Raw genomic sequence first — 24588 nt, 5'->3', positions numbered from 1 at the left:
TCCTCACCCGGAAGTTCCCTATAACAATGAAATTGCAGGTCTAATGATTATCCCTATCCCTATAGTAAACAGGAAAGGGGGAAATGAAAGGACAAAAACCTTCTAGAACAGAATTCTATGTGGAAATTGTAGTTTGGCACACATCATTCTAAACCATATCGTATGAGTCTTTCTAGGTTTCTCTGAATCCATCCTTTTTTTTTATCACTTCTTAAGGTAGAATAATAGTCTAATACATTCACATACCACAATTTATTCAGTGGTTTCTCAGTTTTTTTGTTTCCCTCCATAATCTACCCTTTGAAGGCAAAATTTGCTTTGGTTGAGTGTCTCTCTTGCTCTTAACCTTTCCTTTCATGAGCCTTTTCCTTACTCAAATTAATGCATTTCTTCATTATTTAATTATTTTTTAACATTATCTGTTTTACATTTTGAGGAATAACTCTTTATTTTTAAAAAATCCAACTCACTTTTACACTCAGTATATATTTTAAAAATGAGACCTTTATTAGACAAACTTTCTGTGATTTTTAAAAATATTTTTCATTGTCCATGGTATCTTTTAGCAAAATGTAATTACACTGATTATTCCTTTTAATTAGTTCTATTTTGGCTCTTGCTTTATCTGAGATTATGATTGCAATCCCAGCCTTTTTATTTCAGCTGAAGCATACTGGATTCAGATCCAGGTTTTTATTTTAACTCTTTGTCCCTTTCCCTTTCAAATATCTCTTGTAAACAACATATTGTTGGATTCTGTTTTCCAATCCATTCTGTTATCTGCTAATATTTTATGGATGAGCTCATCCAACTCACATTTACAGTTATGATTACTGTTTATTTCCCTCCATCCCATTTTCTTCTGTTTCCTCCTCTCTTTTTATCCCATCTCTCCTCAAAAGCCTACTTTGCTTTTAAGCACTGCCTCCTTTAATCTTTCTTTTCTTACATCATCCCCCTGCACTTTCTTTTTCCACCCTCTTCATGATTTCCCTATTGGATAAGTTACATTTCTATACATAACTCAATGCATACACATATGTGTGTATCTACTTGCATACAATTGTAAAGGACAGGAACTTTGGAAAATATACTTAAGGCTTAGTATGATTGATTTAAACAAGCTGTTAACTCAGTGAAATTGATAAGACAATGGTTATCTAGTTTAGCATGTGAGTTCTCTAGTTCAGTATGATTGATTTAATCTTACAACAAATAATGGTTCCCTAGTGTTATAATGATTGGTGTATACTCAGTATACTGTAATTATATAATCGTAATAGAGTTTATAAACTGGGACAAACTCAGCCAGAGACAGACTTCAAGATAGAGACCTTTGTGGTGGCTCTCCTGCCTCCTGCACTGAAACCAAGACCCATTCTGAGGGCCTCCAGAAAGCTAGCCAGCCTCAGGCAAAGGAGACAGACTGTGAAGGAGACAATAAAGACTTTTGGACTTTATCCCTGATTATTCTCTTGGTGATTATTCTGATGAAAACAAGGCTGGTCCTAAGACCTCCAGAAAGCTAATCAGAACCTTACATACAATATATAAATTTTGTATATAGATAGATAGAGATAGAGATATATATCTAGACACAGACACATAAACATAATTACATCCTCCTTTGGATTAATTCTGATGAGAGTGAGGTTAAAACCATCATGTCCCCCTTCCATTTTCCTCTCCATTGTAAAAGCTCTTCCTTATATAGCTCTTTTTATATGACAAAATTTACCTCATTCTTCCTCTCCCTTTTTCCTTCTCCCAATGCATCTCTTTTTTACTTTTTTTTGGGATGAATCCAACATAATCAACTCACACTCATGCCACCTGTCTTTATAAACTTTTAACTGCCCTAATAATGATAAAGTCCTTAGGAGTTATATGTATCACCTTGCCAAAAAGGAATGTAAACAGTTCGACTTTATTGAGTGCTTCTCTTGAGTCTTCTGTTTGAATGTTAAATTTTCTATTTAGCTTTGCTCTTTTCATCAGGAATGTCTGAAAGTCCTTGGTTTCATTAATTTTTTTCCCTTTAGGATTATACTCAGTTCTGCTGGATAGGTGATTCTTCATTATAACTCTAGATTCTCTGCCATCCGGACTATCTTATTCATAATTTTTATTTGTATGATGAGTGTTTTGTAATTGTGTGTATATAGTTCCTGTGTCTTGGCAGGTAGACTTCCAAGTATTTACACTGTCTATAGGTATTTTAAATAGAATTTATCTCTTCCTGCTGGATGCTATTGGTAATGTACAGAAATGCAGATGATTTCTGTGGATCTATTTTATATTCTGTAACTTTGCTGAAGTTGTTAATTGTTTTGACTAGCTTTTTAGCTGATTCTGTAGGGTTCTCTAAATATATGATATTATCATTTGCCAAAAGTAATACTATAGTTTCCTACTTCCCTATGCTTATTCTTTTAATTTCCTTTTCTTGTTTCATTGCTACAACTAGCATTTCTAGTACAAACCGAAAGACAATGATTATAATGGAAATCCCTGGCTCACTCCGATCTTATTGGAAAGGCCTTCATCTTATCCCTCTTACATGTAATGCTTATGCTTGGGCTTTAGAAAAATATTACTTACCACTTTAAGAAAAGTTCCATTTATACCAATGCTTTTATTGTTTTTAATAGGAATGGCTGTGGTAGTTTATTAAAAAAAATTACATCTATTGAAATAGTCATATAATCTTTTGCTGTTTTTTATAGCTATGTTCAATAATACATAGGATTATTAACATTGAACCAGCTCTACATTCTTGGTGTAAGTCCATCCTGGTTCATGGTACAGGATTTTTATGATATATTGTTATAATCTCCTTGATATGTTTTGTTTAAAAATTGTGCATCAAACATTCATCTGAGAAACTGATCTATAGCTTTCTTTCTCTGGTTTTGTTCTAACTGATGTAGGTATGAAAACCATATCTGGATCATAGGAGGAATTTGGTAGGACTCCTTTACCTATTTTTTTTTTCAAATGCTTTATACAGTATTAGAACGAATTGTTCTTTAAATGTTTGGTACAGTTTATTTGTAAATTCCTCTGGTCCTGCATATTTTTCTTAGCGAGTGCATTTAAATCTTGCTCAATGTCTTTTTTCTAAGATAGGGTTATTTAAGTATTTAATTTCCTCTTCTGTTGATCTAAGTAAATTATATTTTTATAAATATTATTCCATTTCAGATAGATTGTCAGCTTTATTGGCATATAGTTAGGCAAAATAGGACCTAATAATTTTGTTTTGCTATCATTTGCTGTGCCTTTACACATTTACTTTTTTGAATCTGTTAATTTGGTTTTCTTCTTTCTCTTCTTCATCAAATTAATCAATTCTTTAGCAATTTTACTGGATTTTTTAATAAAACTAACTCAAGTTTATTTATCTAGCAAGTAGATAGAACTGCTTCATTTTTAATAATCTCTCTTTTGATTTTCAGCATTTCTACTGTGGTGGTTAATTGAGGGGTTTTTATTTTGTCCTATTTCTAGTTTTTTCTATACTTACATGTCTAATATGTTGATCTGTTCTCTCTCTTTGGTTGATACAAGTGTTTAGAAATATAAAATTTCCCTTAATTACTACTTTAGCTATACTCTACAAATTTTAGAATGTTGTTTCAATGTTGTTGTTATCTTTAATTACATTATTGAAAGTTTCTAAGATTTGTTCTTAGACCCACTCATTCTTTAAAATTAGATATGTAATTAATTTTTAATCTATGCTTCAAAGGTCCTTTATTGAATATTATTTTTATTATATGATGTTCCCAAAAGGATACAGTTAATAGTTCCACTTTTCTGTTTTTGTTTGTGAACTTTTTAAGCCCTAAAACATGGTTTGTTTTTGCAAAAGTGCTATGCATACCTGAAAAAGGAATATCCTCTTTTCTCTTCTAATTCTTTTCTGAAGTCTATCATATCTAACTTTACTAAAATTCTATCTATCACTTTAATTTCTTTCTTGTTTATTATATTATCAGATTTATATAGAATCTGAGAAGTAACTGAGGTTACTTCAATATTATACTTCTACTATCTACTTCCTCACATAACTTTTTTCCTTCTAGAATTTAGATGCTATACCAAAAGCAAATTACTTTTAATATTCTGTCATTTTCTATGCTATCATTTAGCAGAAGGTAATTTTTCTGAATATATCTTTTAATTACATCTTGAAGAGATCTAATTGTGAGATAATTGGAGCAATTTTCAGTGATCCTATTTACACCTAACTGATACTGTCCTTTTACTACCTAAGTCAAGATTCTTTGTCTCTTAACGTAGTGCAGAAATTCAGATGGAGTTAAGTTTAGAAAAACAGTTTTCCTGCTAAATGATGTTCTATTCTTGTCTCCTGGAAATCTGCTATGCTTGAAGAATGCAAGGGGACACACCAGGGAGTTTGATCTACTATCTTTATACCACCAAGCTATCAAGGATTTCTGGTTTGCTAGCCAAAGAAATCTGATCTACTATCTTTAACTTTGCAGATGGACTCAAACAATGAATATTTATTAGTCACAGGAGGGAAAGACAAAGTTATTGCTAACCCTTCATTTCCAACTTCCAGCAAATCATACATAAATTCCCCACACCTCATCTACATAATCAATATGATTCATAATCCCCATAATGTTACCAACCTATAAGCAAGTTTCATACTACCTCACCTACCCTATTCTGTTCTTTGTTCAATGCTTATAAAAAAGGAGCTGAGTTCCTATTTAAGGTCTGTGGTTATAGTGTCCTTGTTAATAAAAATGTTATTTTGCTAGGAGAGAATATGCCTCAGTCTACCTTTTGTTGAATTTTACTCAAGATCATCTATTTTCTCTTTTGAGATCATAACTGTTAGGCTTGTCTTTTCTACCTTAGCTGAAGCACAACAAATTCAGAGTTCTGCCTGTCTTGGATGCTTCTTCTAGGCAAGGGGACTGAGTACCAAACCTTCTATTAAATAATCCAGTGGTGAGAGGAGGGAGTTCAATGTGATGGCCGGAATGGGAAGATGGAAAGAGCTCCATGGCACTGACTTTCCCAAAGGAGAGGAGAGAACAGGACTTCAATAGAAGTCAATCTTTCTTTTATAAAACCTGCTGGCAATATTATCTGGGAATTTCACTGAGTCCTAAACCTTGAAGTTCCACAATTCTCTCCCACCACTTCTATTTCCTTCCCAAACTTCAAGCACTTTGTGATTCAAATCTCCTCCTTTCTTCTCCTCCATCTTCTGTGTCTGTCTCTCCCTGTTTCTCTGTCTTTGTCTGTCTCTCGTCTATATCCCTCCCTTCCTCCACTTCAATCTTTTTTTATATACTGGCTCCTTCCTTACACTCTACAAATGCATGTGGGTCAAGCTTATCCTCACAAAATCTTCTCTTTAATTTATTACAATGACCAGTCTTGCTCCAAAGGACAAATAATTACACTCATTTCCATCCTCTCCAAAGAGAAAGTGGGGGACAACAGATGTGGCAAGTGAATAATTAGTGCAGCTATAAATCAGTTAAGCCACTTTGAAAAGCAATCTGTAATTATGTGAATAAAGTGAATAAAATGTTCATACAACCCAGAGATTCCATTCCTAAACAGGAGCCTAAGGAGGCCATTAATAATGAAATCCCCATATACACCAAAATATTAATTGTGTTTAATACATAAAAACCTGTCTCCCTATGTATTCAGGGTCCAGACTTAAACTGAGGAAGTCTGGTCCCAGTTTACTGGGTAACTGGCATGTATTGCTAAATAAAATGAAATGCTCAGAAGCTCAAACCTTTGTTTTCTCAGTCATTTCATCTTTCACCCACAACATAAGATCACACAGAACTCTCCTAAGTATTTACTAATTTCCTAAACTTGTAATGTGATGTCAGATCATAGGATTAAAAGCTAAAAGGGGTGGCAAATGTCATCTAATTAGCCCTCATTTACAAATAAGGAACCTGAGCGTTCTTTACATCAGGCCTAAATCTCTCTGTCTCCAACATTCACCTTTTCTGTGATTCTGAGACACTCAAAATGGTTGAGCAGCATTCCTGAGGATGCAACAACGAGCAGCCAAGCTAGAACTGAGCAGATTCAGAAACAGAAAACTTCAGAATTACAAAGGACAAAGCTGGAAACATCCAATCTCTGTCTGAAAGTGATATCTGCATATACCGACATGGACAAGCAGGCATCCAGGTTTTGCTAGAGGATGTGCAGTGAAAGAAAACAACTATCTAGAGGCAACTGGGTAGACACAGTGTGAGCCTTGGAGTCAGGAAAGCCTCTGTGCTTCTAGGTAAGTCATTTAACCTCTGCCCACTTCAGCTTTCTCCTTCCCTCCCTTCCCTCTCAGGATTATTGGGAAAATCAAACAAGTGCTAAAAAAGTACTATTTTAAAAAACTAGCTCTTAGGAAATGACCAGCAGGATGAATACAGAGAGGCTTGGAGAGACTTACATGAACTGATGCTAAGTGACATGAGCAGAACCAGGAGATCATTATACACTTCAACAATGATACTGTACGATGATGTATTCTGACAGAAGTGGATTTCTTCGACAAAGAGAAGATCTAACTCAGTTTCAATTGATCAATGATGGACAGAAGCAGCTACACCCAGAGAAGGAACACTGGGAAATGAATGTAAACCGTTTGCATTTTTGTTTTTCTTCCTGGGTTATTACCTTCTCAATACAATTCTCCCTGTGCAACAAGAGAACTGTTCGGTCCTGCACACATATATTGTATCTAGGATATACTGTCACCTATTTAACATGTACAGGACTGCTTGCCATCTGGGGAGGGGGTAGAGGGAGGGAGGGAAAAAGTTGGAACAGAAGTGAGTGCAAGGGATAATGTTGTAAAGAAATTTTTTTCAAAATAAAAAAAGAAAGAAAAAAAAAACTAGCTCTTGAGTCAGTCCCTTCTCATGATTAGAAAATTTCCCCCTAATATCCAGCCTAAATTGTCATCTCTCTAAATTCTACTGATTCATTGCTTCTGGCCCTGCCCTCCAGGGTCAAGCAAAAAACAAGTGCAATCTCTCTTCAATACCTGAAAAGAGCTCTCAGGTGTACCCTGCATAGGCTCTTACCCAAGTGACACAAGGAAGTTCTGGAGAAAGTGAGTCAGATGCCCTCAGTCGGGATCCCAGCTTTGCCATGCACAATGGCCTGGATGAGCTTGAGCAGGTCACTTCGTGACTCCTGGAAGTTCACTAAAACCTAGCCCTTGAGATTTTTCAGACAAGATGTCCTCTTGCCCTGCCTTCCTCCTACCTCTTGATGAATCCAAGTATCAGACATTTCTCCTCTTTAGGTACATTTTCTAATGTTTGGTCCAATGGTCTAGTGCATCGAGATCTCTTTTGGATCCTGATTCCATTACCTGACAAAATTGTCCCTCCCAGATTTGCATCTCAGCAAATTTTATAAGCACATCATATAATATGAAATTGAATATAAGTAAAATAACTTTTTAACAGAAGCCCTAATCCCACAACTGGCATGTCAAGGTAAGCCATTCTTAGCAATCATTATTAGATAGTCACAATTCACTATTAGTTTTTACATTAAGTTGATAAATCTTTCCCTCAGCCTCTTCCCCCCAAAATTACTTTCTTTACTTTGTATATACTTAAGTGTCTCCCAAGAGAACATATACTCCAGCATAAAGCATAGTATCTGGAACATGTCAGGGACTTCATAAAGGCTTGTGATTAATTTATCTACAATGTTCTCTGTATCAGTGATAAAAATATTCAACAGTACAGAACTTTCTGGTCTACATGTGTCACGTGCTAGCTGGGTCTGCCTTACCTTCCCTACTAGATCATAAGCTTCTTGACAGCAAGGTCTGTGCTCTTTTTCATCTCTGTATCCCCAGTGCCCGAGAGAGTACATATATATATTAGCTATTTTTTAAAATATGTGTGATCTAGTATAGGAAAAATCCTCAGTAGGAGAAAATGCTAACTACAATAGCAATCTCAAAAGGCTTCCCAATAAGTACTTGTTGATTTTTCCACTTAAGAGTTCAAGGAAATATCTGAAACCTAGCTACCAGTGTTCAGATGCTGCGTTTCTATAGAAACACCATGTATGGTACTAATCTACACAGAAAGTGACTACATGAAAGAAAAATATCAAGTGAAAAAGGAAGAAATTCCCTCTCCGCCCCAATTATACCACAGGATGCTGGATCTAATTGATCACTGCACTGAGAAACTAGATGCATTTGGGAGGGAAATGAAATGAAAATGAAAGCCTTTGGGTTAATAATAAATAATGACAACAATAACAATACATAACATTTATATAATGCTTACTATATTTCAGACACTGCTAAATGCTTTACAATTATCCCATGGAAGACAATATTGGAATACTAATTAGTAAATTAGTGATTACAATGCATGGAAGAACCCTGCTTCCCAATACCAATTTCATGGACAAGTGAAGGACAAGCCTCTACCTGGGTACCTGACCTGGGGTTTCTTTATAAAGCCAACAATTTCTATCCCAGGCAAAGAAGGAAACCAATTATGTTTAGATACAGATACACAACAAATCTGGCTCCCATTCAGTTGTTTCTTAAGAATTAAGAGAGAGAGAAGCAACTGGATATGGGAGGCCAGAAAGAAAGAATAAGTTTCTGATACAAACCTGTGCCGGCGGTATCTGCATTGGATTGTTATCCAAAATTATCACTTGTAAATGACGGAGTTTCCTATAACAAACTGGAATTTCTGTCACTTTGTTACAAGAAAAATCCAGCTTAACTAAGGGAAGATCTCCCAATTCTGTCAAGAGAGAAAAACAGTTAAATTTTAAACCTCTTTAATCTGTTGTTCATGTTAAGTAAAGAACGGTGAGCTTCTTACCATCTGGCAATATATGAAGATTGTTTCTTCTTATATTTAGTTCTCTAAGTGAATGTAATTTGCCTATTTGTTGGGGAAGGACTTGAATTTCATTGCAGCTAATATCCTACATGAAAGACATAAAACAAAATTAGTAATTTTATCAAATTGGGAAATATCACAACTAATTTGTTCACATAGCACCTGGTTACTTACCCAGAAAAAATTATATCCTGATAATGTGATTTCTCTAAAAGAAAATCTATTATCTGTTACCATATCATGTTGCTTGACCAAAAAGCTCTTCATAGAAAAGTTCTTGTTTTAACCTAATATCACTCAACAAACTGTCCTGCTTAAAAACTTCAATTGAAAATTCACTTTTAGAAAATGATCAATACCCAAAATACAGTTGCTGCTTAGCTAGAAGTAAAAGAAAATAATAAACACTGGGTACCTTTAAGTCCCTAATGATAGCTATGGTGGGGTACTTACTAAAGGCAGGCAGAAAAATTGAGGGCACAAAGAAGACTAGGAGAAAAGGGGAAAGTGGAGAAAAAGTTTGAGTAGCTTGTGTAATGCAAAGAGGACAGGCTTGGGGATCACATGACCTGGGTTTGGATATTGGCAAGTCAATTATCCTTTCTCTACTTCAGTTTCCATATCTTTAAAATGGGTGAGGTGGGCTACACGACTTCTACATGTCCGTTCCATCTCTATATCTATGACCCTATTAATAGGAAGGTGATACATCTCTTTCTGTCCAAAAGGAGTGACTATGTTAGAAATTAGAGGATGTTCGATTTGAGGGTTCACATCTCCAGCCTGCTCTTCCAAGGCGCTAACCTGGAAATTTCTCTAAGCTTAGCTAGTGACCACATATAACTTACTATACATGGCTTTACCATAACAGCTGAATAAAGAAAAGGGCTTAGCTAGCTCTCTCCTTCCTACTTACATATAATTTACCTATTAATAAAGAGTCATGAAAAGATTAAAACATATGTCAAGCTAATTATCGATATTTAACAGCATTTAACAAGAACTGATTAAGTGGCTCCTATGTGTCCAGTACTGTGCTAGACAATACAGATAAAGACAAATGAAAACGGTTCTTGTTGTCCAAGAACAGATGTTCTACTTGAGGGAACTGACATGTCACAGCTAAGTTCATCAAAAGCAATGTAATAAATAAATAAATGGTGGAGAAGCATTAACACTTAAGGCAATAAAAGAAAGTGTGATCATGTAGGAGGTGGCACGTCAGCTACATCCAAAGTAGAGCTAAGAATTCCAAGAGGCAGAGCTGAGGAAGGAGAATAATCCCCTTCCAGGGGACAGTCTGTGCAAAGGCCTGGAGGTAAGAAATGGAATGGAACCATAAGACAATCAGTAATGATACTAACAAGAGTTTTTTTCACGTTTACCTTCCTAACCTTGTCCCATACAACACGCCTAATACTTGCCTAAAAATGATTATCAAAAAAACTAAGAGTTTAACATTCACATGTGTTTAAAATTCGAAGTATAGAGCTCAGTGGAGGTGACTTTATACTGCTCACATACACAAAAAAAACCAACTGGGACGTTTAGCATAAGGAAGAAAATTGTGTGTGTGTGTGTGTGTGTGTGTGGAATGAGACAGGATGAAGTTTGTCTTCCAATATCTGCAAGGCAGTCATATCTAAGAAGAATGTGACCTGTAAAGTCGAAGCCAGAACACATAATGAGAAGCAGCAGGTAAAAATGACAAGGAAACAGCACAAAGCACTTCAGGAGCTACATCTACCCCAAAACCAATCCAAAGGATGGAGGCCACATAATAACATGGGCAGAATGCCTCCTTTCCTCCCACCTAGGCCTTGTCTCCTCTTTAAGTGAAACACAGGCCATTCACCAAGAACCCCCCTCTTCTGCCACCTCCTCCTCATCTCTCATGCCTGATATAGATCTTCCTCTACTATCTCCTCCTTCCTAAAGCCTCTGATGTGAAAGTGGCCGTTGCTCACCAATCCCTGTACAAGCGATGGAGATACCACCCCCTCCTGTCTTCTCCAACATGCTTTCACCATCACCCCCATTGTCTCTTTAATCTTCAGCCTCTCCCCTATATACTAGCTCTTTCTCTGATGCTTACAAACATACTCCAGTCTCCCACACTTAGATTCTCCCAAGCTTTCCAGCTAATGTCTTATACCTCTCCTCAGCTTCTTAAATTTGAAAAAGTCATCAATGTCACCAGTTTGTCTTCTAAACTTTCCCAAATTAACTTCCAATCTCATTCAATTGAAATTGCACTCTTCAATAAGCTCATCTTTGCCCAATCAAATGACCTCTTCTCGGTCCTCATCCTTCTTGACCTTTCTGTAGCACCCAACATTTTTATCTGAAAAATACCTTTTTCTCCTACATACCAAATTCTCTTTGAATTTTCATGATTGCTCCCTTGGTTCTTCTGCTTGTTTTGGTCACTCCTGATGGATCTTCATTTAGATTAGTCTCTTGTGTATGTTTCCCAAGGCTCTACCCTCTTCCTCTTGTCTTTTCCCTCTGTACTCTTGCTTGCTAATGTCATTCCCTCCCACAGATGGTACCCAGATCTCCTTATATAGCCTTAGTCTATCTCCTGAACTCTAAGCTCACATCAACAATGGCTTGTTGGACATTTCCAACTCAATGTTCCACAGAAATCCAAAATCAACTCATACTCACTGTTCAAAACAAAACTAATCTTTCCCCACCAAATCCCTTCTCCTGAACTTCTACCAACTTCAAGGGGACCACCATCACCCAAGGCACCAAGATTCATGATCTCAATGTCCTCCTCAACTCCTCACACTCCTTCCACTGCACATATCCAATCTGCTGTTAAAGCTTATTCCTTTCTCTACAATAGCACAAGGGTCCCCTCTTCTCTTGACACAGACACTATCCTAGTCCACGTTTTTATTATCATTCACCTCAGCTATTTCAGTAGTCATCTAACTGGTTTCCTTTATTCCAGTCTCTCCCCACTCCAAGCCATACTCCACTTAGCAGCCAAAGTATTTTGCTGACAACACATCATTTCATCCTTCCCACTCCCATAAACTCCAGTGGCTCCCTATTACCTCCAGAGCCAAGTAGAAATGCACTGGCCCATTCCTACCTTTCCAACCTTTTTACATGGTCCAAGCTCCTATGTACTCCAAGGTCCAGCCTCACAAAAACACCACTTTCCCCATACTTAGTTAATGTTCCCCATATTTAGGATGTTCTCTTTCTTAACCTCTAGCTCTCGTAATATCTGGTTTCCTTTAAGAATCAGACCAAAAGCCAACTCTGCCAAAAGCCTTTGCCTGGTTTCCCTAGCTACTAGTTCCATCGCCTCTGGGCGATCCAACTATTATGATTTCTGCTGTCTCTCCTATTAGAATATAAGTTCCTTGAAGGAAGAGACTTTTTTTTGCTTAGTATAATCCCTGGCACACAATAAGTACTTAATAAACGTACACTGATTGGATGTTATTTTTTAAATAGGCCTTTATTTCTGGGAGATGTTTGGAGTCACTGAAGAAGTTTTGCAATATTCTGAAGGCAATCTACCTTATGAACCTCCTGCAGTTTCATGCTGGGACTAACTTGTTTATTTTCATTAACTACTGAAGACAATATACTAATGAATTCTGTGTCATCTAAGCACATATAATGTTGATAATTATTCAGCTATTTAGTTTTTCCTGTGTAGATAGTCACACCCAACTCTTAGAAGATTATTTACATCTCTTCTAAGAGGCTTAGCACTGTTCCAAAAGGATGCAAAGAAAACCATTTCATCCACATAAAAGAAGCATCTGAAGGACCTGGCCAGCCACAGCAAATCTTCCTTCAAACTGGACTTTATGTTAGATTTCTTCCATGGTGATGGTAAACACATCAATCATCTCCCAAACACATGCTTCAATTCAAATTTATGCGCAGTGCAAAGAATAAGGTTACCTCTGTTATTTTATCTTTCAAGGAACCTTAAAATATTTCAATATATGGATAAGAGCCCCATTGTTGAAAGAGCACCTACAAGGTGGCATTTTACTTGAGCAAATCAAGTGCTATTTTATAAATAACAATAAATATAGCTGATCTTGTATTCTTTGCAACTTTCATCAGCTCCACAATTTTAAAGATACAACCTACTAGGGAATATAACTTGGAAATTCTGCTGGATCTCTACTATTACCTTCCCTGAGGGTATCTGCAATGCACATGAAGATGATTCTCAGGAAAATTTCATATTTTTTAGTACCAACAAGATCCAATACCTTTTCCATACTTTTCATATCTTCCCTTCCTGCACATAACTTTGTGAATCAACAACTGTATATGAGGTTCTGCAAAGATCTTGGACAGACAGAAGGGTGAGCTGATGACTCAGAAGTCAAAGAGAGTGAACCAAATCATATGATAAGCATAAGTTTACAAAAGAATGACAAACTTCTAAATATAATATGGAAGACTACTTCTGAATCGCCATTAACAAGAGAATTCCAAACCAAAGTAACTCAGAGATTTTAGCTCATATCCCTCAAAGGAATAAAGATAATAAAAAATGGAAAAGATGGAAAGAGTAAATACTGAGGGAAATATAGGCTCATAGACAGACTAATACATAGCTGGTGGATCTGTAAATTAATATAACCATTCTGGAAAACAATCTGGAATTATGTGAGGAAACTGACTAAAATGTCCATATCTTTGATTCTACCGCTATACATATACCACAAGAAAGTCACTGACAAAAAGAAAGGCCCCTGTAAGCAAAGAAATATTTATATCTTCACTTTTTATGGGAGCAATAAACTGGAAACAAATTCAATGTCCAACAACTGAGGAAAGCAAAGGGGTACAGTGGATAAAGTACTGAGATTGGAATCATGAAGATCTCAAGTCCAACCTCAAATGTTTATTAACTGTGACTCCAGGGAAATCACCTAACCTCCTCTGCCTCAATTTCCTTAACTGTAAAATGGGTAATAATAATAGCAACTAATTCACAAGGTTGATGTGAGGATCAAATAAGATCATATAAGATAATATTTAGCACATGATAGGCACTTATTAAATAATTATTCTCTCTCCTCTCTAACTTCAAAACAATCAAAACTAGATGCTATAAAAGTACAATGACCAAACTTGTTCACAAGGAGGAGATATAAGAAGGCACTTCCTTCTACTTCACTGCAAAAGGAGGGGAACATGAATATAAAACATCATCAGATCTTTATGACATACAGGTTGGTTTTGCTCAACTCTTTTCTCTTTATTGATTATTCTCTATTACAAAAGATGATCATGTGGAAGCAGGAGGGTGAAGTATAAAGTATGAAATGTAGGTGCTGAAAAAACAAAATAAAGGGAATGACCCACCCTCAATTGCCTCTCTCTTGTGGACTGCAAATAATGCAAGTCCTCTTTGATACTTTCACTGAAAGGGTAGGGACAAGGGCTGGTTACAGTTCTTTCCCCTGACAACAGATCCTACATGGCAGCCAGAGCAAGACCTCCATTAAAAAGGCTTGAGGGCTCTGGCTACTCCTTCTATTTTGTGTTTCTTTGCCGGGTCACAGATGACTGAACCGTAATAGATCCTAAAATGGATGTGTCCAGTCTGGGAGACAACCTCAAGAGTTGATGGTGAGAGCTTAATGGTAGCAAGGAATATTTCTGGATCAGGGAAGATGATCACTCAATGGCATATAGTACGTACTTAATAAACACTTGTTGACCTAACACTCAGAATAGTATAAGCCCAAGCCCTGGCCTAGCATGAAAGAAGTCATGGACCTGGAGTTGTCTGGACAGTGGAGAGCTAAAGTGAATGTATAAATGCCTATTCAGCAGTTCTGCAAATTGCTTCATGTTGCTATGACTAACTTTCAACTTCCCACTATAATAATAGTTCTTACAGCCATTTGTTTAGTTTAGGTTTCTATCAATACACAAAGAGTAAGTTACTGAATCCTGGGGTCTTGTTTTTTTTTTTAAATGAAGATCTGTTAGGTTTTGTTTTTTCATTTATAATCTGTCCTTCCCATGATCCTTCTATCCCACTGTAAAAAACAAACAACTCATGATAAACATATATAATCCAACAAAACAAATTCCCACATTGGATATACCTAAAAATCTATGCTCATGGAGAATGCTATGGGGAGTAGCTAAATAAGTTATGGTATTGGATAACCAATCAAAATGGATTACTATTGTTCTATAAGAAATGATGAGTGGACTGGTTTCAGAAAAGACTGGAAAGAACTTACATGAACTGATGCTGACTGAAATGAGAAGAAGCAAGAGAACACTGTACTCAGTAACAGCAACATTATTTAGTGAATGACTTAGTTTTTCTCAGCAGTGCAATGATACAAGACAATTCTAATAGACTTGGGATGGAAAAGAGAGAGAGAGAGAACAATGGAGACTGAATGTGGATCAAAGCATAACTATTTTCACCTTTTGGAGGAAATTGATTTGTTCTTTCTTGTGGGTTTTTCCCTTTACTTCTGAGTTTTCTTTTACAACATGACTAATATGGAAATATGTTTAAAATGATTTTAACATGTATAACTGATATCAGATTGATTGCTGTCTTAAGGAGGGGGAGGGAAAGGGAAGGAGGCAGAAAAAAATTTTTGGAACCCAAAATCTTACAATAATGAATGCTAGAAACTATCTTTATATGTTATTGGAAAAATAAAATATTATGAAATTAAAAGAAAAAAGAAAATCTATGCTCATCTTGGCATTTTTAATTCCTTACATCCCCAGCAGGAGGTAAGTGGTAAGTTTTATTTCAGTCCTCTGGACTCCTGTTTTATCACTGCACTGATCAAAGTTCTCATGTCTTTCAATTTTATTTTCCTCTATAATTTTGTTGTAGTAAAGATTGTTCTCCCAGTTCTGCTCACTTTGCCCAACATCATTTCATAGTTTCATATAAAACTGTTCATTTTCCCCACTCATTATGGTAAAATGATATTCCATTGCATTCAAGTACTAGAATCTATTTAGCCATTTACAAAGAGAACACCTCCATAATTTCCAATTTTTGACTGCTATGAAAAAAAAAACTGCAATGTTTTTGTACATGAAATAGGTCTTTTTCTTCTTTCTCTACCATAGGTCTAGTTGTGGAATTGCTAGATCATAATTGGTTAACTTTCTAAGCAGAGTTTCAAACTGCTTTCTAGAATGACTGCACCAATCCACAGGTCCACCAACAAGGGTGCTTTTTTTCCTCCAATTCCTTCAACATATTCCATTTTCAATTTGTTGGGTATTATCACCAGTATGAAAAGTATGTAAGATGAAATTTCATTTGTTTTCACTGTTCTAATTTTTTCTAATAGTTATTAGAGCTCTAGAGGATCTTTCACATATGGTTTTATTCTTTATAGACTTTTTCCCTTTAAAAACTACCTAGTCCACTTTTCAAAAGAAAAAAATCGAAGCTATTTATACTCAAATGAAAAAATGTTCTAAATTCCTACTGATTAGAGAAATGCACATTAAAACAGAGACAGCCAGGGGCTTACAGCGGATAAAAATGCAGGCCCTGGAATTAGGAAGACCAGATTTCAAATCCAGTCTCAGGAACTAGCTGAATATCCCTGGATAAGTCATTTCCCCATGTCTGCCTTAGTTTCCTCATCTGTAAAATGAGTGGAGGGAAGGAAAAGCCAAACACTCCAATATCTAAACAGGGTCACAAAGAGTAAGATACAACTAATGAACAAAAATAAATAAAACAACTCTTAAGTGCCACCTCATACCTATGGGATTGGCTAAGGTGACAGAAAAGGAAAATGACAGATGTTGGAAGCAAAGTGGAAAAAACAGAACACTAAAACAGTCTAATAAAAGATCTAGAGCAGTTCTTTGTGATAGCAAAGAATTGGAAATTGAGGGGATGCCCCTCAATTGGGGAATAGTTGAACAAGTTGTAATATATGAACATAATGGAATACTATTATGCCATAACAAATGATGAATAGGCAGATTTCAGAAAAACCTGGACTTACATGAACTGATACAAAGTGAAGTGAGCAGAACCAGAAGAACACTGTACACAGTAAAAGCAACATTATTCAGTGATCAACTATGAATGACTGAGCTCTTTTCAGCAATGCAGTGATGCAAGACAAGACCCAAGTCTGATACACTTGGGATGGAAAATGCCATTCTCATCTAAAATATTAAATATTTGACTTTGTTTTTCTTGGGGTTTTTTTTTGTCTGTATTCTCTTTTACAACATGGCTGATGTGAAACTGTTTTGCATGAATGCACATGTATAATCTATATATTAAAGGAGAAGGAACTGGAAGAAGAGAGGGAATCTGGAACTCAAAAATTACAAAAAAATTGATGTTAAAAATTATTTTTTAATTTTCATAATTGAGAAAAATAAAATAAAAACCTTCTTTTAAAAAAAGCAAACAAAAACCCTGCCTATCCATCTCCTTTGACCATTTATCTATATGGGCAAGTTTTTAGTTTTATAAATTTGAATCAGTTCCTTAAATATTTTGCACATGAAACCTTTGCCAGAGAAACTTACTATAAAGATTTTTCACATTTGTTCGACTGATACTGCTGCAACTCCTCCAGGATGCAAGGACCACAAAGCTAATAAACTGATAGACTGGGTATTATTTTCAGCTTCTTGCTTAACTGGTACATTTAAGGTTAAATTCCCCACTTCTGTGTCCCTCCATGCTCACTCCTTATTAGGCAGTTTAGAAAATACTTTCAACTTTGGGGGTTTGAGAGGGATAACAATAAGGGAACAATTAGTGGGGGAAAGAGAACAGGGTTTAAGCAATGACAGCCAAGGGTCTGGAGTCACTACATGTTATGGAAAACAGCTCCAAATAGCCTGCAAACAGCCCCAAAGCTTGAAAGAGGAGTGAAGAATTGAGAACTAGGGACAGAGTTACTTCCTTTTTAAAGGTCCACTGAGTCAGTTGTTCAGCCAACAGTGGATTACTTGGTCATCATTGTCCCCCGAGGTGCCAAGCTTCTCAGCTTTTGCCATTTGGGCACATGTGAGTTGGCTAGAAGCCCAAAGGGCAGCTTTTGTGCATGCTCTGGCCAACTTATGCTACATCTCAGCATCCTCATCTAGTCTCACCTTTGTACTCACTCAAGTCGCCAAGTATCAAGATGTATGTTAATTTAATTTGGAGAGTCTTATCAAATTCTTCACAGAATTTCTCCATCTTGTCATCCTTTGGTAGAAATTTTGGTGCATAAGCTGAAATTATTTTCAAGATAGTCTTTTTGTAAATACTTATCACGAATACTAAATATGGGATAATCAACTTTCCGATGATATAATGTTTCCTTGTTACCTTTTAGGTGCACAATAAAACCAAGTTCACCACTTCCTTTCTTTGCTTCTTCAAGGATGAACCTGTGAGCCATCTTGCCAATTAGCTACAGCTAGCTTCTTTTTTCTAGTTTTGTTCATTGACAGAATGTTAAGAATAAAACAACTCAGATCATCTTGCAGCATGTTCACTCTTTGGTCACTATATGACAAGGATCTCATGCTTAGAGTAACAACAACTAAGTTCAAGTTTCCACAGAAGATATAAAAATGGTGATTCTAACACCCTCAAACCTATTCTCTACCATTCTACCCCCACCATCACAGAAACAGAAAGGGAACACACTAGCCAGAGGGAAACTACTTTCTTTGCTTTATGAATTTTGATTATCAACATACTGATGAGTGTCTCATACTTGGGCTGATCCTCAGAAATCAGACTCAGTCCATTACCACATTTTAAGTCTTCTCAAAATGAGAGAACTTGCCAGAGCTTGTGTTTCATAAGTATAACTTTCAAGAACTCAAAGTCATGTCCATCCCACAATGAAGTAATGAAATAGCATCCTGTGGAGCATAGCTTGAATGAAAAAGGAAAAATTTATGACTAATGTTCAAAATAAAAAGTAAAAATGTTACTTGTATCATGATGGTTGTTATGTGAGTGAGGTAGTGATACAGAAAGATATATCAAGAGGAAATTGTTGAGTAGTACTGGATTTGTACTTGGAAGACTTGGAACTTTACTTACCTGTAGGATCTTAGACAAGGCACAACTTCCCTGGGACTCTGGTTTCCTCCTCTAACAAAAACTTCTTAGGTTCCTCCTACCCTAAATCCTGATGCATCTGAGATTTGACTTTTTTCACCCCTCCAAACTTCCTTACAGTTTTCAATTTTAAAAGCCCAGGAAATTGTTTTAACTTACGTTATACCTATCTTGCATACCTTAAAGTAAAATTAAAAACCATACAAGGAAAAGGAAGCTCTGCTCTTCCTACTACCTTCAGGCCTCTTATTCTCTTCTTTTTACTCTTCTTGTACTTCTATTCTCATAGCTATCAAACAAAACCTTACTTAACCCTCCTATTCCTTATCCATGTCCTTTGTTTATAAAATAGGAAAAATGTTTACAGGTTTGGGAAGCATCTTTATAACATTTGATAGCATCTTAGGTCTTTTCATAAGCCTTCTCACTTTAAAAGTCAGTTTGAGGTTATTAAAGGAGAGTGATTTATTATCAGATTTCTTCCAAGTTTGGTGATTATTAGATACCAGGAAAAGCCAATCTTAAAATGCCACTAAAATAATCATATGTCAAGGCAATTTTGTTAAAAATTGCATTGAGATCCTGTCTAGGCCTTAACAAGTGATAACTATATAACTGATAGACTACATTGTTCATATGAAATATAATTAGCAATTATTTACTCACCAATTCCATCAAGTCTTTTAATTTCCCTATTTCTTCAGGAATGGAGACCAGTTTATTATTACTGACAACCAAAACTTTTAGCGGTAGATCAAACAGATATTTTGGCAATGTTGATAAAAGATTTCGACTGAAAAAAAAAACAGAAAAATTGTCAGAAATGTCTCTGAAACAATACATGAGGTTGCCAAGGAAAAAGCATTTCACTGTAAAAGTCAAGAGCATAATTCTGACAAAGAAGATGAACCTATCTACTGATTCTCAAATACCTAACATGAGTCTCCCAAGCTAGGTATCAAAAGCCATTATATTTTTTTCCATAAGATATTTAAGCAAGACAAAAATAAATAAGGCAACAAAAATAATATCAGTACACCTTCCCCAGTGCAAAAAGTATCGTCCACTCTCAATGTCTATGAATAACAGCCTGAGAAATGAATTCATCCAAAAAACTAATGGCGTTGTCAGAGCTTTGTCTTTTCCTCTCTGCATCACAACTACCATGGCAGGTAAGGAGTGAGGAGTCTGAAACTTTCAAAGCAGACAACCTCAGTATCATTGTTTGAAAAACTGTTGGTATCTGCTGTCCCCTATTCTTGGCTTGTCAAGCTGTTCTTGATCTCATTGGAAGTACTAGTTTGGATTTCAGAAGGCAATAGACTCAGCACCTTTAGCAATCTTGGTGCAGCCTGCCCATCTTTTCTCTCTGTAAATGTCAAAACCCTAGCAGAAAGCTCTGTTAAACTTCCTTCTTCTTAGGAGGAGCAACGATTTCCTTCTATCTATTTCACAAAAGGAAAGGCAATATTTTTTTTCTCTCTTCCTCATCTTCTTTTGATATGATCTGACTACATTAATTACTTTCTATAAATTTTCAGACTATTGAAAATCTACATGTGGTATATAAAAACTTATACAAAGATGAACAGATTAAATCTGTAAGCCACATAATAAATAAAATATGAGTGCCAACACTCCAGTCATGTTCCATTCTAATGATTTATCAAGCCCTTTCTCTTTGTAACAAATCATAAAATCTAGGATCATTAGCCTCCTTTACTAAAGTTGCCTATACACGGAAAATATATTTGACCACTTCTTTTCACTGTATACTTGGAAAATTGGTAAAAAAAAAAAAAAAAAAAAAAAAAAACAAAAGAAAAAACCACATCAGAACTAGATGACATTCTTTAATATAATATGTTCCAAAAATCTAAAATGAAAACCAGATCAAGTTTTAGAAATTTAAAGAAATATTTGGTAGAGACTTACTAGTCAACTATTTAGTTTCTACAATGGTTATAAATAATACATCTTAAGAAATATAAAAAAAACCTGAATAAAATACTAGTTACGAGACTACAACAATATTGTACAACATGATCAAGTGGGATTTATACTGGGAAAGCAAAGATGGTATAAGGAAAACTATTAACATAACTGGATTATATCAATAACAAAAATAATAAAAATCATACGATTACATCAGTAGATGCAGAAATAGCTTTTGATAAAATACAACACTCATTTCTATTAAAAACATTTGAAATCATAGATGTGAATTGATTTTTCCTTAAAATGATAATAAGCATCTACCTAAAACCACTAGCAAACATTATTTGTAATGAAGATAAACTAAAAGCTTTCCCAATAAGAGCAATAGTGAAACAAGAATGCCCATTATCATCAATATTATTCATACTAGCAAAAGCAATAAGAAAAAAAATGAAGGAATCGGAATGGGCAATGAGGTAATAAAACTATCTCTTTTTGCTGATATGATGATATCCTTGTAACATCCTAGAGGTCCAACTAGTTAGTTTGAAACAATAATTTTAGCAGAGTATCAGGATATAAAATAATGCCACATAAATCAGCAGCATTTTTATCTATTACCAACAGAATCCTACAAGAAGAAATAGTAAGAGATATACCATTTAAAATAACTATAGACAATATAAAACATTTGGGAGTATAGTTACCAAAACAAAGTCAGGAACTACATGAACATAATTATAAAACACTTAATACAAATAAAGTTAGATTTAAATAATTTGAGAAATATTAATTGTTCATGAGAAGGCAAAGCCAATATAATAAAAATGTCAGTTTTACCTAAACTAATGTATTCAATGCCTTTTCAATTAAATTACCAAAAAATTATTTTATTGAACTAAAACAAAATAATAACACATTCATTCGGAAGAACAAAAGATCAAGAATATCAAAGGAATGAATGAAAACATGTAAAGAAAGAAGGTTTAGGAGTACCAGATCTTAAAAGTACGCTACATGGCAATAATTATCAAAACTATCTGGTATTGGCTAAGAAAGTGAAAAGTGGATCAGTGGAACAAATTAGACCAACAATACAGCGTAGCAAATGATTATAGTAACTCTGTGCTTGACAAATGTAAAGATTTAAGATTTGGGGGACTAAAATGCATTATTTGGTTAAAAAAAGGTTAGGAAGGCTGGAAAGCAGTCTGAAACTGGACATAGACAAATATCTTACACAATTAATCAAGACAAGTGGATATATGATCTCGATATAAAAGGAGATTGTTATAAGAAAATTAGAACATGTTACCTAGCAGACTTATAGGTAGGAGAATAATTTATGAATAAATAAAAGATAAAGACCATTGTGAGGTTTAAACTGGATAATTTTGATTATATTATTTAAAAAAATGTACAAATAAACCAACATAGCCAAGATTATATTAATATTTATAGCATTACTCTTTGTAGTGACAAAGAACAAGAAATTGAAGGAGTACTCATCAGTTGTAGAATGGCTGAACAAGCTGTGACACATGATTAGGATGGAATACTGTTATGTTAAGAAATGATGAGCTGGTTGATTTTAGAAAAACATGGAAAGACTTGCAGGAAGTACTGAAGAGTGAAATGAACAGAACCAAGGGAACATTGTACACAGTAACAACAACACTGCTCTTAAAACAACTTTGAACTAAGTCCTTTTGATTATCCCAACTACTAAAAAAAGCTAGAAAGAACCAATAAAGTATGACACTATCCACCTTCAGAGAAAAACCATAAATAGATATATAGTATGGTTTAACATATAGACATATGTACGTCTAATGGTAGCCTTCTATAGGGTAGGGTGGGGAGGGACAGAGAGGGAAAAAGTGTCCAGCAAAAAAAACAAAAGAAAACTTAGAAGGAAGCACAGAACAGGGTGGCTCTGAAAACAATGTATGCTATTTATTACACAGTTTAAAAAAAAAGTAAACAGTATGAAATGGGAGAGAGGGGAGAACCAAATATATCTAAATTTCACAATTTGTGGTGGAGTAGCAATACTGAAAAGAACTGCCATGAAAGCCATAAAGACCTAGATTCAAGTACTGTCTCTGACAAATACAGGCTGTGTGACCATGGACAAATCACTTAAACTTTCGTGCTCTAAAACAGCAGTGCCATACTCAGAGAAATAGATCTCTGCTGGCAGCATACTGACTAAAGAAACCACAAGTTAACATTATCCACATTTTGTTGTATTTTGATTTATTTTGTTAAACATTTCCCAATTATATTTAATCTGGCTCCCTTAGACTCTGAGGGTCCAAGAGGTTTGACACTTCTAAAGCTGGAAATTCTTTAGGGCTAAATAGCAGTGAAGATACCAAATTTTCTCAGCACAGGTAGCTCCGTACCATGATGAAATCACAGGTCCTGTTTCCATCTTATCTGAAAAACTCTGATTCTTAAAATTACTGGCATATGGGTGTCAACAGCAATAAGGAAACTGCTGGGAAGGAAATGGAGCTTTTAAGAGGGGTTTTCAGTTGGGGTTCGTAACCATGTAAAGAGACCAAAAAGACTGATAATATTCTAGATGGTCCCTAATACCCCAGAGAGCCCAGAAAGAAGATATCCAAGCAGTAACTAATGAATGATCTTCCCAGAGACGTAGATGCCGTGTAGGTGAAGTTCTTCACCATTACCCTGTTCAACTCCAGGAAGACCTCAGTCCTGCCTTCTTTCCTGAGAGAGAAGATTGTAGGTTGACTTCATTTTCTAGGTACTTTATAAGTTATTTCAAGATATATTATTTAATTGCCTTGATGCTATTCAATGAATACTAGATTTATAGTCAAGGAGCTAGGTTCAAATCCTGGCTCCTATACCTCCTAGCTCTGTGATCTTGAACAAGTCATTAAAGTCCTTACAATTTGAACCTAAGGCCCAAGAGTATCAACATTACAGGGCCCATAGGCAATACAAACTAAAATTTCCAACATAAAATGTATACAATTTAATATGTCCAAACTACTACCACTCTGATGGGGAAAGTTCTCCTTGGAAGTTTCTTTTACTCAAAAAAAAGTAGAAAAAAGAGTTCTGCCAATCCAAATGATGAAAAGATCCCATCTTATAACCAGAAAGCTTTAAATATTAAGCTTCCCTTTCCTTAAATAAATCTTAGATCCAGAGTAGAAACTGAATTAATATTCTAAATTCAAAAAACCATAAAGATTCCCTCAGAATTTACTGCCCAACATGACCTATATTGTGTGGAATGGAAAAAGAGACAAAGAAGTTAATGAGGATTAAAGACCAAAACTCTTAAGATTCTCCACTTTGGACTGTCTAATCATGTAATATGAGGTTCAAGTACAAAACTCAGGCATCAGCTGCTACATTCACTCTTGGAGTTTTTTTTTTTTTTTTTTGTTTTTTTTTTGTTATTTTGCTTTTGTGAGCATTACTTTCTTGTTCAAAAACACAGCAAAGGATAATTCATTCAAAAATACTTCTGAGTGAGAACTTGTATATAATAACTGAGAGATGACACTAAAAGGAAAAATGGTATTGATCACATTGCCTGAATTCCAGCTAAATAAATGTAATAATTAGAAGAAAAATGGCTATCCCAAACTTAAATGA

At 35.3% G+C, this 24588-nt stretch overlaps 1 protein-coding gene across 5 annotated transcripts in view; it reads right to left on the bottom strand.

The window, feature by feature from the left end:
- Positions 1–24588, bottom strand: part of LRCH2 (leucine rich repeats and calponin homology domain containing 2) — a 91227-nt gene that overhangs the window by 42855 nt on the left and 23784 nt on the right. For all 5 annotated transcript variants that reach the window (XR_004230628.1, XM_031944939.1, XM_031944940.1 and 2 more), the window contains exons 3-5: positions 19675–19801; positions 8895–9000; positions 8677–8813 (exon numbers count right to left, since the gene is read on the bottom strand). Coding sequence is in view for 4 of the 5 variants with exons in the window: in XM_031944939.1 (XP_031800799.1) it covers positions 8677–8813; positions 8895–9000; positions 19675–19801 (370 nt within the window). In the remaining variant the exon portion in view is untranslated. The remainder of the gene's footprint in view (positions 1–8676; positions 8814–8894; positions 9001–19674; positions 19802–24588) is intronic.

The sequence above is a fragment of the Sarcophilus harrisii genome, chromosome X, assembly GCF_902635505.1.
Source record: "Sarcophilus harrisii chromosome X, mSarHar1.11, whole genome shotgun sequence".
NCBI classification, from domain to species: domain Eukaryota; kingdom Metazoa; phylum Chordata; class Mammalia; order Dasyuromorphia; family Dasyuridae; genus Sarcophilus; species Sarcophilus harrisii.
The sequence above is the reverse complement of the archived record's forward strand: the minus strand, read 5'-3'. Positions and strand labels throughout refer to the sequence as shown.